The following is a 14,756-nucleotide window of genomic DNA, read 5'->3' on the forward strand; positions in this document are numbered from 1 at the left end:
AAAGCGGTCAGACAAAGATAAGGAAACGTTCAACTTATTCAAATCGACAACATTTTGAAAAAAAAATTAAAGACTTAAACTGACATAAACCTACGAATTGACCGATCAATTGATTACTTGTACCCCTTCATGGTTGGGTTGGTTTGAACATTTAATAAATCGACTCTAATGTTCGAGAGACATTGATAGAAGTTTATCCATGTCCATCATGAATAGAATTTGAAATTTGATTATATTTTTTTTGTAAATATTTTGATTCGTTTTGTTATATTTGAAAATGTTCGAATGAATAATATTTTTTATATAATATTTTGTTTTTATGGAGGGTTGAGGTTATAAGAGGAACATTTGAAATTTTGGGGTTATTTTTATAATTTAGCATATTTTGTAAGCCTAAATTTGATTTGATTTCCAAAAGCATTTCCAGAAATTTGACCCCAAACCACCCGACGGCGGCGTTCGTCAACGTCGACTTCTTCCGGTCATCCAAATTCCAAATCCACTTTCCGATTCTTCTTTCACGACAAACCTTCGTAAAACTTCCGATTCCGTGAACTATAGCGTGAGTTTTTATCCTTAATCTTCTTCTTCTGCTTCTTCACTTAGCCGCCATCTTGCTCCGAAATGGTGTTACTTCGATCACTCTGTTCGTCTTTTAACCAAGAATCACTGGTAATATAGTTTGATTGACTGCGGAAGGGAAGAGGAGGAGCATGGAGGATCTATATGTGTGGCTTGTATCATTCTTCTTCCTCATTGCTCTTCTTATTGTCCTTGTTTATCAGGTAAATTCGAATATCCTATCTATTTGTCTCGCATTATCTTCATTTCGAGTTCGTAAAGTAGAATCAAAGACGGTTTATGTAAAAGTTTAAACGCGGATTCATCTTACTACCATTTCTGAACATTAATTTGAAGTAAATAACAATTTCTATGCGCAATTTGTTCATTTCGAACAGATTAGGGTTTAGCACACTTAGAACTTATTTTGTAAGCACTTTTAAAGAAACCGTAATTTTTCTAGTGCATCTTGGATTGGTTTTCTATTGAATTTTCCACCAGCGGCTAGTAATCAATGGGTTTATTTTTGGATTCAATTGTCAATTGCATATCATGCTCTCTAGTTTTCTTGTTTTCATAATTTGCAGTTTTGATTTCTTTTCCTCAATTTCTTGACGATGTCTGGGTTCTTGCTGGCGTTAGTTTGTTTGAAGTTTATTTATAAATCCTTACGCATTTGGTCTTGTTTGTTATGAGCAAAGTATGATTAAAGTTAAAATTTATGGCATGTAGTCTTGAAGATTATTGATGCAATGGATCATTATAACATGTAGACTGATTCTTAGGTTGGACTTTCTAATGTTGATCCTTAGAAAATCTATTGGTAGAGGCTCAGTTTTCCAAGAGGCTGGCAATGACTAATGAGCTCATATCGAAACATATTAAAAAGTTTAGATATCAATTTAGGACGCTTTTTAATCAAGTTTTTCATTTGTATTTATGCATATCAGTTGCCTCTCTTTGATCTTTTTTAGTTGCAGGATCAAGAATCAACTTCTTGTTTTTAATTTGTTTCTACTATCATCATCATCATCATCATTATTATTTTTGTGTGTAGCTCATGTGCTTGGCAGATCTCGAGTTTGATTATATCAACCCTTTTGACTCTGCTTCTAGAATAAATAAAGTGATTATGCCGGAGTTCATTGTTATGGGAGTTTTGTGCCTCTTCTATCTTTTAACAGGGCATTGGGGTATGTCATTGTTATCTGGGCCCTACATATACTATAATGTGAGACTGTAAGTATTTTCATCCCTCACCTTTGATTGAATTTATTAACAAAATCAAGAATGTCTTACATGATACGTACAGTACAATGCAAACAAAAAAACACATGATTTTGATTGAACAGTTTTGAGTATATAGGATATATGGTTCTTATTTTAAGCATTTAGAATCATTGATTTGACTCAACGTATAGATACTTGTTGTTAGATACGATGATTATTCACATGGCTAGCTTACTGTCAGTGGGTAGCGTAGATCATGTTGGTATGTGATTGGAAACTGTGGCTGCTTAATATTCTAGTTGGGAATTGGGATGTGATGGGAGACTACTATTTGGAGAACATGTCTAGTTACACTTTCAATACATTTTGTCGAACTACAGATTATTGACCATCCATGATGTGTCGTGTGTTGCATAAGGTATATGGTTAGAGCTTGCTTTATTTCCATCCCGGAAAATGCACGTGGTAGTGTAGAGTAGTAGTACAACTGCCTTAGTTGAGGAACTAATTTACCATGTAATGTACCATTCAAAATATTTGAGTCAGAATCTCTCTTTGGCTCAACGTTGAGGCCTATCCTATATTTTGGAAAAACTAAGTATTTTGAATATTGTAATATTTTGGTAACATAACTCCCAGCTCTAGCATTCTTACATCAGTTTCCTGAGTAGTCGGGTGGTCATGGCAATATTCTATTCATTACATTTTTGTAGGTCAACAGGATATGAATAGTAACCAAAAAAATGAAATTGTAGTGAAATATTAAAGGATAAACGAATACGATGATGCCTCTCATGTACTCCAAAGCCTAAACCAACTAAACTATTGTCTACCCTCATTCATCCTTCCTCACTCCCTATATTTAATGATATCACTAACAATTACCTGATCAGATACCTACGAAGACAGCACCTGATAGATGTTACAGAGATATTCAATATGCTAAACTGGGAAAAGAAGCAACGGCTTTTCAAACTAGCCTATCTAGTTGTCCTCCTCTTCCTTTCTATATTCTGGTACACTTTGAGACGGAAAGACTTGTGTTCTTGCTCTGTTGTTTTTTCTTAACTTAAATAGTTAAATACCACTGACCGAGTTCGCTCGATTGTCATTACAGGATGATATATCATGCTTTGGAAGATGATGAATGAAGAGAAACAATGGCTTGCATGCAGTTGTTGATTGTATCTCAACGGTTGTTCCCATTAGTTGTGAGTTGAATTTCTATCCTCCAGTACCTTTTCTTTTTCTGAAGCTGCTGCACTTTGAGGATTTCATTGACATTCTTGTTTGGGTTGGGAACTTCATTTGTATTCTGGACTCTAGAGAGAGGTTTAGAAAGCAGATTTCACGTCAGTACTGTTCTATTTAGGTACTCTTCGTGGTAAAATGACTATAATGAATCATCTCTTTCTCTCTCTCTAAAAAAATGACTAGAAAAGAGTAGTAATTCCACATCGACATCTGTTTGATTAAATTTTAATTCATCCTTTAATTTCTTCCATTTTCTACGATTTGATTCTGTTTGATGAAATTTTTACATTTGGAATTTTGGGTATTTGTTATTAGCTTTCTTTTGTGGGGGCTTAAACTTTGAATCCACTTAAATTTTCTGGATTGAGATTTATTTAGCGGAACTTCTTTTGTGTCTGTGGATTTAATTTTTTACTTTAGTCTCAAATTTTGATGAAGATTGTATTACATTTGTTTGTTCAAATAAGAGGTATTTAGATCCTACTTTCATGGGTTTCCTCATCATTCTTCACATGCTCGTAATCAAAGATTCGTATATTTAAACATTGTATCTAACACCCAAACATATTTTTACGTGATTTAGGATGAATATAAAAGATTCAGGATGGTTGTGGATTGTTTCTATTTTTATGTTGTAGGATCTCACAGCTACTTTTATATGGTGATTTGATTTGGAGTTGGGTATTTCTAATTTGGATCTTAGCTGCATATTTGTGAGGTGTGCAGTTGGAAAAACTCCTCCAACATGTTATAAAATCCGCCTAAAATAAGTATATAATTAATTTGAAATTATGCATTTCAAATTTGGATATTGTTGAGATATTTATGAGATGTTTACAAGTTTTAAAAAATAACTAAAGGAACTCCTCAAAACATGTGTAGAATCATTATAAATTTAATAAAACAAGTTTATAATTGATTTCGAACTTGTAACTTTCAAACCCTATAACTCTTTTTTTAAAAAAATAATCCCAAAAATCCTTGACACATAGCTTCCATTTACTATGAATAGAAAGATTTACATTGGAATACAATTAAAATAGCTCGAGTACGTAACTTTTGAATTTCCTTATGAGATGTGTCCCACTTTTGGTAATTTTCAAAAGTATTTCAAATGATAAAAACTATTAAATATATTTACAATTATATTAAAATTTCTATATTTTGTAAATATTTTTTATATTTGAAAATAATTCTTTTTCCTATTTTTTGTCAATGAATAATTCAAGCATCTATATGTTCTTGAGGACAATAGCAAATGAATCAAGAACATATAGCAAATGAATAATTCAAGCATCTTGCATCTTGAGGACAATAGCAACTTATACAACAAAAAAAAACTTTTTTAAAATATATTATTTGAAAACTTTTTTTTTCAAATTTGGGATTGACTTTCATTTTTTTCAAAATTGCAAGTTAACATTTTATTTATTTATTTTGCAATGTGCATATAAATTGTTAGTACATTAGAAATCAAATGAAGATAGTTCTGGTTTAATTTCTATCTCTCTCACACATATAATAGATATAATATTATTTAATTTTTAATTAGTTATTTTTAAAAAAATATTTTGTATAAAAAAACTTAGCTCAAAACTTTGATAAATAATTCAAGATTCATTATCTAATTGGTGGAGGGTTTACTATAATTTTGTGATTACTATTATCTACTCAAAACATTATATATCAAATTATTCAAAATTTTATTGATAAGAATTTTGTGATTCAAAATTCTTTAACTAAGTTCTACAACGTAAATCATATTTACAAACATTCAATTATGTATCCAATAAGTCTAACCTTTTTAAAAAGAAATATATTATTTTAAATTTGGTGTCTAACTGAACCTTAAAAATAACTAGTCTCTGCCATTCTAGATCTTCAAATCAGATGAGATACATTGCATAGTGGAGAGACATCAATACAATGTAAAACTCTTTGAATGCACAATAAATTTTATAAGTAAAATCTATAACCTCAAAAAATCTAAAAAAATACAATTATATAGTGAAACTTTGATTACCAACATTGTTCAAGTAGGTTTCTCATAAGAAATCTGTTCTCGAAATTCCGAGATGGCGTTCCGAATCATGTCAGCTACGTGTGGTTGCACAAACATGTGAGTGTTATCCAGTATATGGATGATAAATCTATGGGATGCAGGCAAGGAAGCATTGTAATTGATGATAAATTGTGCCATAGGTATGTCACTGCATAAAGGAAGAAATTAATTTATCTCAACACAAGAAAATGCCAATAATTTTATTCATCCTGAAAAGCAAGAAATTATGCCAAAAGTTGCAAATTCAAGATGGAAAAGAAAGGCAACATCAAATGCATATCAGAAATCATTTACCGTTCACAAATGGTATATGATAGAACATACAAAGATATTTCAAGCTATATGAACTGCTGCTAATAACAAATTCTACCACATCATTGTGAATTGGATAACTGCCAAGGTCATTGTGCCTCATTATTTGAATAAGAAACAATAACTCAAAAGTCATATCAACATCCCAATGTTTAGAAGAGAATATAATCATCAAGAAAACAGGGAGAAAAAAAAAGAACTATCACAAAATTTTGAGTCCTCTAAAAGTGTTGTCATTTTGATTGTCGTACTAATTCTAAAGGCCTATCATAGTGTTCAAAAGAGATCATCCAGCAATGACTGAGGAGGGGCAGGGGTAGAGAGAAGAAGAGAACATGACCCCAAGTATTGGTAGACATCATCAAAGCTTTCCTTTAGAATGACATAATAATCACATAAAGGCAGGTTTGACCCAAGGGGTCAGAGTTGGGGGAATGGAGTTGCTAGTTCTGCTTCTTGTTTGGCTTAATGAGTTCTTAGACCCTGACCCACTAAGGTTCCCACAACTAAAAAACATTGATTTCATATCCACAATTAAACAACTCCACTCCATGCCGAACTCTATCCCAACATTTAGAGACAATCATTTAAAAAACAGAGAGAAAAAGAAAGACCAACAAAATCCCAAGTAACCAAACAAGATCACAATGCAAGTTTGAAGTCTTTTAAAAGTGATGCCATTTCGATTGTCATACCAAGTCCAAAGACAAGAGATTATCATCCAACAAGTACTTGGGAAAAAGAAGGAAAGAAGAATCTTATAGCCCCCCAAGTATTAGTAAATTCGCAGTGAAATTTCTAAGAATTCTAAGAATTTCCACCATTTAAACTGTCATAATAATCACACACTCTATTCCAGTAATCAGTAGAGATCATAAAGAAAAACAGGGAAAGGGGAAGAAAAACTGAAGAAAAGAACATAACCAAACAAGAGAAATAATAAACAATATCGCAATTGAAGTCTCTAGTCTCGTAGAAGCTGCGTCATTCAAATATCATAGCAATTCCAAAGAGATCAACGAAACAACTAACAGAAGAAAACAAAATTCCATAATCAAACAGAAGAAAGTACACCCAAAATAGATATCTATCTTTTAAGTAAGGTAGAAGAAGGTATTTTACCAGGAGATGAACATCCCTTTAATAGCATTAACCATGATGTCAAAAACGCCGTCTCTCAAACAGCAGCAGAACAAATTTAACTGAAACTCAGTCCCTACATTCCAATTTCAAGTGATTAATCAATAAACGAGGCTGGCTCCCTTTCTAGTCTATGAAAAAAGATCTTAAGAAATATGAGAAGAAACTTCAAGTTTCTAAGGCAACCCTCGTTATAGAAGAGATTTCTAGTTTAAGTGTTCTAAATCATCTTCCTTGGAAACTTATGAAACTTTAATTTCTTCTCATTCTTAATAAAGACGGCAGTAGAGAAGCATTCTCCAAGGTCAATTTTTCAGATTAATCATTTCATGGCTGATAAATATATTCTAGGGTTAGGGAATGAAAAGAAACCTATTGTCGTAGTGCCGATTGAAAATTGGAAGACAATAGATCATTTTCAATTGAAGCTCGAAAAATGATGAGAGAGAGGGCAGTGAGAGAGAGAATGAGAAAGAAACCTTATCTCCGGCGAACCGCTGGCGGTTGTACACGACTGGCAGGCCGGACGGCGGCAGAACGATCGGAGATGGGGGAATGGCCTTGCTGTGCGATCGAGCGAGAGAGTGTGGCCGACGGGAAGAGGTTATTGGAAGACCTTTTCTTTACCTTTTGTTTCTTCTCTTAACAGTGTCATTTTGCTTGCAGTATATTTCATTTTAAAATCTATTTACACATGGTCTAAAATCATAGATTATGTATGGATTAAAAAGGTCAAATTTTATATAAATATTGGAATTTAAAATTATTTTAAAAATTAAAATATCTAAATGTTATAAAACAAACAAACTAAATAAAGAGAATTGAAACAATCAAATACACGAAATAGGGAATGGAAGAAGTAGAGAACAACTGAACTCAACTGTGGTGTGTCTTATAAAGTCACCTCTATTTATAGGATATGTGGTATGTGTTAACACTATGAAATTCAATGGGAGACAAGCCATTTTTAATAGTAGACCAAGAAGGATGTTATTTATGACCCTTTGACTACTATTTGTGACAATTATCCAATAAATAATCTTATACTCATATTTAACATTCATCAACGTTATATTGTAGATAACCGGTAGGAAAGAAGATCTAAACCATTAATGTTAAGCTAAACTTACTTTTAACACACATATATAAACTATTAAAATTATAAGAAATCATGCCTAGAATTTGTCGAAATCTCAAATATAAACATATATGCTAGAAAAGTGAAGGGTGTGGAATCTCAAAAGAGATAATAAGTATATACATACACATATACACAACCAAGTATACACAAGGTTTAATTGTCTAAGTCAAAATAAGTTTAGCATTGACATATTTGCTGCTTACAAAAAGTATTTAGAAATAGGAGTTCAATATCCAATTTCTGTAACTATCGTAAATGATTGTACTTGGAACAAACAAAAGTTTAGGGAAAGTGTGAATGAAGGAGTAAACTTCAACCACAACAACTCCATGCTTCCATCTCATCTTGGTTTTCTGGGGTCTTTTCCAAAGCACACCTGGGATGGAGATCAAAGTCGCACTCCTTGCAGTAGTAAGACCACAAACGTCCTTTCTTTTCGCATCCATCGCATACATACCCTCGTCGAGACACAAGCGAAATTGGATGTTCTTCATGGAGTATATGCTTCACCTGCTGAACCCAATTCTTTGCCATCACCTCGATTTCTATCTTCATCTCTTCAATTCGACCAGCATTGAATGGAAAAGCCTTAGCACCATAATTTGAAATAAGTTCTACAGCATCATTGGTCGCGGTCCGCCCATCTTCTCCAATAGAAATAAGTGCAGGCATTCCTTCCACTTGAACCTTGAATTTACGCCTTATCCATGCTTTCCTTGGGTCATCAAATGGAACAGCCAACCATGGCATTCTAGAGAACATATTTTTGAACGATGACTCATCCCTATCGCAGGAAATGAAGATCACTTCCAGATTGTCATCCTTCTTCTTTACATTATGATATGTTTCAATGAGTTTTGGTAGAAATACACGACATGGTGGGCACCAATCTGCTGAGATGTAGATGAGGATGTTCTTACCCACCAGGTTCGACACCGGAATCTGAAAAATCAAACATCCAATATAGTTCTTTATGCACCTATGACTTTTATCTTGTCAAGTAAGGAAACTAATTACTATGGATTACAAAGGTAAGTACCCATGACCATAAATGCAGTTAAGAAGTTGCACTTTATCTTAAAGAATGTCATGTGTGAATGCAGAGTCGGAGTAAATTCAAAATAAATTCCATATCCAATTAATGCAAAATTCAAACCTTGGTTTCATCATTCTTGATGACATGATTATGCTCCCCCAGAACTAAAATCGACTCGAGAGTTTGAGCTTCCTCTTTTGCCTTTACAATCTCTGCAAGCTCTGCGAACTTTTCTTTTGTGAATGGATACGGGAGAAAACCGTGTTCATCGACAGCATTAGCAACATTAGAGTAAAGAGTTTTTCCATCTTGCCCAATTATAACCAAGGTGGGTAGTGTCGAAACCTCAAAATATCGAATCAACTTATCACATCTATTATCTCTGAATGGTAATGCAAACCAAGGAACTTTTCTTAAAGCTTCTTTATACAATTCTTCATCTTGATCAATGGTTATCAACACAATTTCAAATCTCTCCCCCTTCGCTTTCAGTTTCTCATAAGCATCCACAAGCTTTGGTGTAAAAGCTATACATCGTTCATATGAAGACAACAAAAAATAAAGACCTATTATCTTCCCTTCAAGCTCAGCCACAGGTACCTGGCAAGTAAAAAAAGAAGATTATAAATAAGTTAAAACAGGTTTTGAAATAGCAATTGTTGAGAAAAATGATAGGAACTCACTTTCTCTCCTTTAGATGTTATTACAAAATCACGTGAGGAAGAGACCATGATAGATCTCAAGGATTCATTCCTTCTCGCTGCTAGTTCTTGGTTCAACAATTGAGTGATTTTATCCACCGTAAAAGGATACCCCTCAGCCCCGAATTCTTGTACGAAATCGACTCCAGTATCAGTAGAAAGTTTCCCATTCTTATCAAGGATTATGAGTTGGGGTACTCCTCTCACTTCGAACAAGCTATCCAAATGATCCCTTCTCTCTAAATCCGAGAATGGGACAGCAAGCCATGGCATCTCAGAGAAATATTTTTTAAAAGACTTCTCATCATCATCAGCTGACACAAAAATTACCTCAAAATTGGCTTTAGAAGAGAGTTCATTATACACTTCCACCAAAGATGGGGTGAATCTTTGAGATTGGCCACACCAAGCTGCTGAAAAGTACAAGCCAAGAGTTTTTCCCTTTAGCATCTCAATCTCAACCTACAGAGAGTTGGTGATTTAGCAGCAACAAGATTATTAGAGCACTCAAAATTCAGGGGAATCAAATATTAAACATCACAAGCTTCACTTCAATAAACTATTCCATATCTATAAACATTATGTTAGATTCTCCATAACAGTTCGTTCGATTCTCCATAATTGGTTTCTGCATACAAAGTACACAAACATTGAACAAAAAGAAATTTAAAGAAGTAACAAAATCTGGTTAAAGAGGGTAGCATGGGCAGAATTGGGAAATGCAAGAAATGGATCGAAATGAAAGAAAGAATAAGAGGGGGTTACCTTGTCGCCATTATTGCGGAGAAGGTAGTTCTGAGACTCAGAACGGAAGAGAGAGTGAAGAAAATGGGGATGGGGAACGGCGCCGTGGAGAGCTGCCATGATCGGAGTTTGTTTAAGATCGAAGACAAAGAGAGGAGTTTTTGTTCGCTGTGGTCAGTGGTCAGTCAACAATTTGGAAGAACCAACATTTTGAGCTCATAGTCTTTTCTTTCTATTGGTCAGGAAGAAATGTTAGAGTTCTAATTTTAGTATTAAATTTTCATCCATATCTAAATTTCAATCTATGTTTCCACTTTTCTCATATATTTAATCAACCTAATATAAATATACCATAATTAATATATTCTTTTATTCTTTTTCAAATAACAAAATCTATATTTACTAATTTAAACTTTTTTAAATTTAAATATTCACATTCAAATTATATTAAATTAAGATCGTAATATTCACATACTTTAAATTTTGGTTCTAATTATTTTTCTAAATAATTTAATAAATTTTATTTCAATGTTATTATATATATTTATGGAAAATGATTAGATATATTCTATGATATACCTATCTCACTCTCGCCTTTAGTAATTTTTACCAAAGTAAAATTTAACTTTATTTTATGGTAGAGAGATAGGGTGCATCCTTGATGCATCCAAACTTTTTCTTATCCCTTTTCTTATGAAGTTACACCATTTTAATTATATTTCATGTAATGCTCTAATCTCATCAATTTATTTGTTATGTAGATAAATGCAAGTATTTAAATTATTAATTTTTACATGTGGATCATACATATACATTAGAAAAATCAATGCACCATGTCAATCAAACTTGTATAACCACTTCCATTTCGAACAATGCATCTAAATGACATCTATTGCAATCTATTTTGAAGAGTAGTGACTCGTCGATATAAATTATATTTAAAAGTCACATTCAAACACCTACACTTGAAAGATACAATCACTCAATACTCACAACCACTCATAAAAGACAATATGAGAATTCATAAAAAAAAAAAAAAAAAATGTAAGGTCAAGGGCACGTAAAGATTTTCTCGACATACCCCTTTTGAGATTTTACTATAACACAACTCACCCTCATCCATGGCTCGACCAAAAAAGTGAAAGCTCAAGCTCGATCCAAGGACCTAAGGCATTGTTTATGGATTGGGTCGGCCCAACTCTTCAATACTCAAACCCATGATCCAACCTTTGGACTTTGACTCTTTGGATTAAAATTTGGGTCGAGCTTGAGTTGGTCTTGGACCAGCCCATTGGATTAGTAGGCTGAATATATGATTTAATTATTTATATGTGTTTATCAATTACTAAATTCTATATTCTTATTACTTTTTGTAGATAAAATTTTATTCATTATATGATTATCTTAAAAAGTTATGCCAACTAAAATTACAATATACTAAATATTTAAAAAGAATATTACAAATTTCACCTTTTTAATAATATATGAACTATAATATAGGAAGATCTACAAATATGCACACAGAGGTTTAGAGGTTTATTCATATTCAATGCAATGAATAAATGGATTAAACCAATCAAGCCTCGTTGAGCTTGGGCCGGCCTTTGGGCTCTTCGATGAGGCTAACACTTTGAAAGCCTTTGGGCTCTTGGGTTCATTCACAGTGTCCAATACGAAGACACATAATAAATATTCATTTACGGACACTAAGACTCATTGACCAAACTTAAGTACTATACATTATATATTCATTCACAAAAACCATGACATTTAATGACTAATCGTAATTACAATATATTTTCATCAAAATGAAGTCACATACAATCAATAATGAAGAAGCTAAAGCATAATAGACAAAATATATGCTTTTACAAATCAACCTTACTTTCATACTTGAACATAATGAATGGTAAAAAATAAGGACTCAAATCACTAGAATTCACGATGCAAATTCAACAATTGACGATCTCAACATTCCTAAACCAACACGAGTCATTTTAGCATGCTGATAAAATTTTTATTAGAAAAAACAAAAGATTTTATTAATTCATTTACCTTTCTTCAATGTACCATTTATTAAATGAAAGACAGCTGAAGAAGATATTGATAAACACATAATCTTGATCATCATTTGGCAAACACATGCAATTATAAAGTTTGATCATATAATAAAAGAAAAAAAAGCTTGATGATATAATAAATGAGAGTAACAAAACAAAGTTATGAATGGAAAAATGTCACAAAAGAAGATATTGATTTAATTTGAGATATTAGTAACATTATTAGTAGAACAAATTTGAATAAGCAAATGGTCCCTTAACTTCTCTTCTCTCCATCTCTTGTTCACCTTTGCTATGAACTCTTCAATCCTCATCTCCAACTCTTCATCTTCTTCTTCCTCGTCCCACCCCTCGGCCTCATCATATTCATCATCTTCACCTTCTTTCTCATCCCATTCCTTCATTTCATCTTCATCACTGACCTTGTCTTCTTTCTCATTTCGGTTGTCATATTGATCGTCGGTGTTTACATCTCCATCATCGTCTTCTACTCTTTTATCTTTGTGATCGTCATGAAATTCAGTATCTTGATGATGGGGCTTATTATGATAGGGAGATAATTGAAGAATAAGTTCCATTATATCAAATTGTTCATGAGGTTGTGGCTCCTCATGGTTTCTCATAGTTATGAGAAGAATTATGGAGTTGAAGATTGAGAAAATGAAATGAGGACTACCAAAAAGTAGAAAAAATTGAGATGATTTTGATGTTACCAACAAAACCATCACCACCAAAATTGGTATTAACCCCAACATAATCCTCATTCCCATTTTTCCATTCACTTTCTCTTCAACAAATAAACTCTTTCTTTCATTGCTATTTATACTTGCCTACCCTAAATATATATATACATGTATATAATTTATAATCTATAGGTATATTATATGCCATAATGTTTTTGAAGAGTTTTAGTTGTATTTTTTAATTAAATATGTGTACTAATTTTGCTCCTTATTGTCACCCTAACTTTAAGATTCATGATATTCCACCGTAGAAACTTAGCGTAGAAACTTAGTGTGAGTAATTTTAAAATCACTTTTATCATTTTTAAGAATCAAATTCTACTTGTTTAGTTGATATGAAAATTTCATTTTAAAATGTAAAGCTAAATATGAAATTAACTTTGAGTGATGGAATATGTACTTAAACATGACCAAATGATTTAATCAATAATTTTAAAATCACTTTCAAACATGCCCTTCAAATTATTATAAGAGAAAATAGACTTTAAAAAATAAGTTCAATCTATCATACAATTTTTTTATCATAAAAGGAAATGCCCTAACATTAAATTTGCCTTTTGTCTCATGAGCTTCATTGTTGAGGTAGTTCGATACTTCTCGATGTGAAATTTAAACCAACAAATCATCTCATCACATATAATAACATTACATATTTTAAATGTTAAGTGATAGTAAGAACTTGCGTTATTGAGAAAAGTAACCAGTGTTTTATTCATTAATTTAGGTTGTGATTAACTAAATTTCAAGTAATTATTGATTGCTTGAAATAGATTCGTAATGAATAAGTTTTATTATTAGGAGAGAGAAAGTGAGAATATAGATTATAGAATATTAATTTGGGTACATTTTAGTGAAGTAATGAAAACTTGCAAGCATAATATGGGGAAGAGAATGGGATTATTTGTTAATTAAGTAAAATAGAAGAAAAGGCAAATCCATTGTTCTTGCATTAACATAAGGGCATGAACCCATTTAATTGAATTTATTGCCTCCTATTTTGAGGAGAATTTATAAGATATCAAATTTTTATAATATTGGCCTTTAAGACTTTTCCTAAAGAAACAAAACTTACCCAAATAGGGGAATGAATTTCTTTAAACCCTATATGCCTTTGATTATAAGAAACCCTTCTTAAAACCATGCTGTTTTGTGTGTGTTAAACATCATTATCCCCTTTCGTTTTTGGTGTCCAACAACAATTTTAGCGCTGATGATTTAGATTAATTGGACATGTTTCGAAGTGAATTTTCAAATGTTCAAGAAGTGTTTCACATTGTAAAAGCATCAATACAATTCAACAAGTAAAAATATGTTAATCTTTTTAATACAATGTTAATGTTATTATCATACATTGAACTTACGTGTACTTTTTTTTTTCAATTTAACACTGATAAGCCTTCAATCACCAAGTGACTTTGACATCGTACGTTTCAAAAATAGAACATCTTCAAATCAACAATAAACCAAGGGTACATTTGAAACCAATCATAATAAATCAATATATATTTTTTATTTGTTACAATTGGACCAAAATTTTTTTATTTTGTTTTAAAATCACTTTTTCCAAATTACTCCAAACAAACTATAAGATATAAATGTAAGAAAACCTAAAAGGCTTTTTTTATATTGAAAAAGATGTTCAAATAACTATCATCCTTCATAAACTATTATCCTTTTGTAAACTACTAAACTTTAATGGATACTACCCTTCACAAAATATTTATTGCCCAATCAATATTGTACTTTTGACAATTATCTTACCTATTGAAACA

General features: G+C 32.0%; 3 protein-coding genes across 4 annotated transcripts; 1 reads left to right on the forward strand and 2 right to left on the reverse strand.

Annotated features, from left to right (window-relative positions):
- Positions 1 to 351: 351 nt before the first annotated feature.
- Positions 352 to 3,305, forward strand: LOC101204485 (protein cornichon homolog 4). 2 transcript variants are annotated; one of them, XM_004147903.3, is made up of 5 exons: positions 361 to 562; positions 682 to 785; positions 1,619 to 1,800; positions 2,685 to 2,807; positions 2,909 to 3,305. In XM_004147903.3, the coding sequence occupies exons 2-5, from the start codon at positions 714 to 716 to the stop codon at positions 2,940 to 2,942; spliced, it is 411 nt and encodes a 136-aa protein (XP_004147951.1). In that variant the 5' UTR covers positions 361 to 562; positions 682 to 713; the 3' UTR covers positions 2,943 to 3,305. The 2 variants fall into 2 exon arrangements, with proteins under 2 accessions (XP_011650427.1, XP_004147951.1); XM_011652125.2 differs by having other exon boundaries at positions 352 to 785.
- A 1,541-nt stretch (positions 3,306 to 4,846) lies between these two features.
- Positions 4,847 to 7,217, reverse strand: LOC101204877 (general transcription and DNA repair factor IIH subunit TFB5). The gene is made up of 3 exons (XM_004147905.3): positions 7,039 to 7,217; positions 6,542 to 6,635; positions 4,847 to 5,255 (listed from the first exon to the last, which is right to left on the reverse strand). The coding sequence occupies exons 2-3, from the start codon at positions 6,574 to 6,576 to the stop codon at positions 5,078 to 5,080; spliced, it is 213 nt and encodes a 70-aa protein (XP_004147953.1). The 5' UTR covers positions 6,577 to 6,635; positions 7,039 to 7,217; the 3' UTR covers positions 4,847 to 5,077.
- A 563-nt stretch (positions 7,218 to 7,780) lies between these two features.
- Positions 7,781 to 10,421, reverse strand: LOC101205126 (probable nucleoredoxin 1). Its single transcript, XM_004147906.3, has 4 exons — positions 10,203 to 10,421; positions 9,420 to 9,899; positions 8,857 to 9,336; positions 7,781 to 8,642 (listed from the first exon to the last, which is right to left on the reverse strand). Exons 1-4 carry the CDS (start codon positions 10,299 to 10,301, stop codon positions 8,013 to 8,015), a joined length of 1,689 nt encoding a protein of 562 aa, XP_004147954.1. The 5' UTR covers positions 10,302 to 10,421; the 3' UTR covers positions 7,781 to 8,012.
- Between the last annotated feature and the right edge of the window lie 4,335 nt (positions 10,422 to 14,756).

Source organism: Cucumis sativus, chromosome 3, assembly GCF_000004075.3.
Source record: "Cucumis sativus cultivar 9930 chromosome 3, Cucumber_9930_V3, whole genome shotgun sequence".
In the NCBI taxonomy this organism is placed as follows: domain Eukaryota; kingdom Viridiplantae; phylum Streptophyta; class Magnoliopsida; order Cucurbitales; family Cucurbitaceae; genus Cucumis; species Cucumis sativus.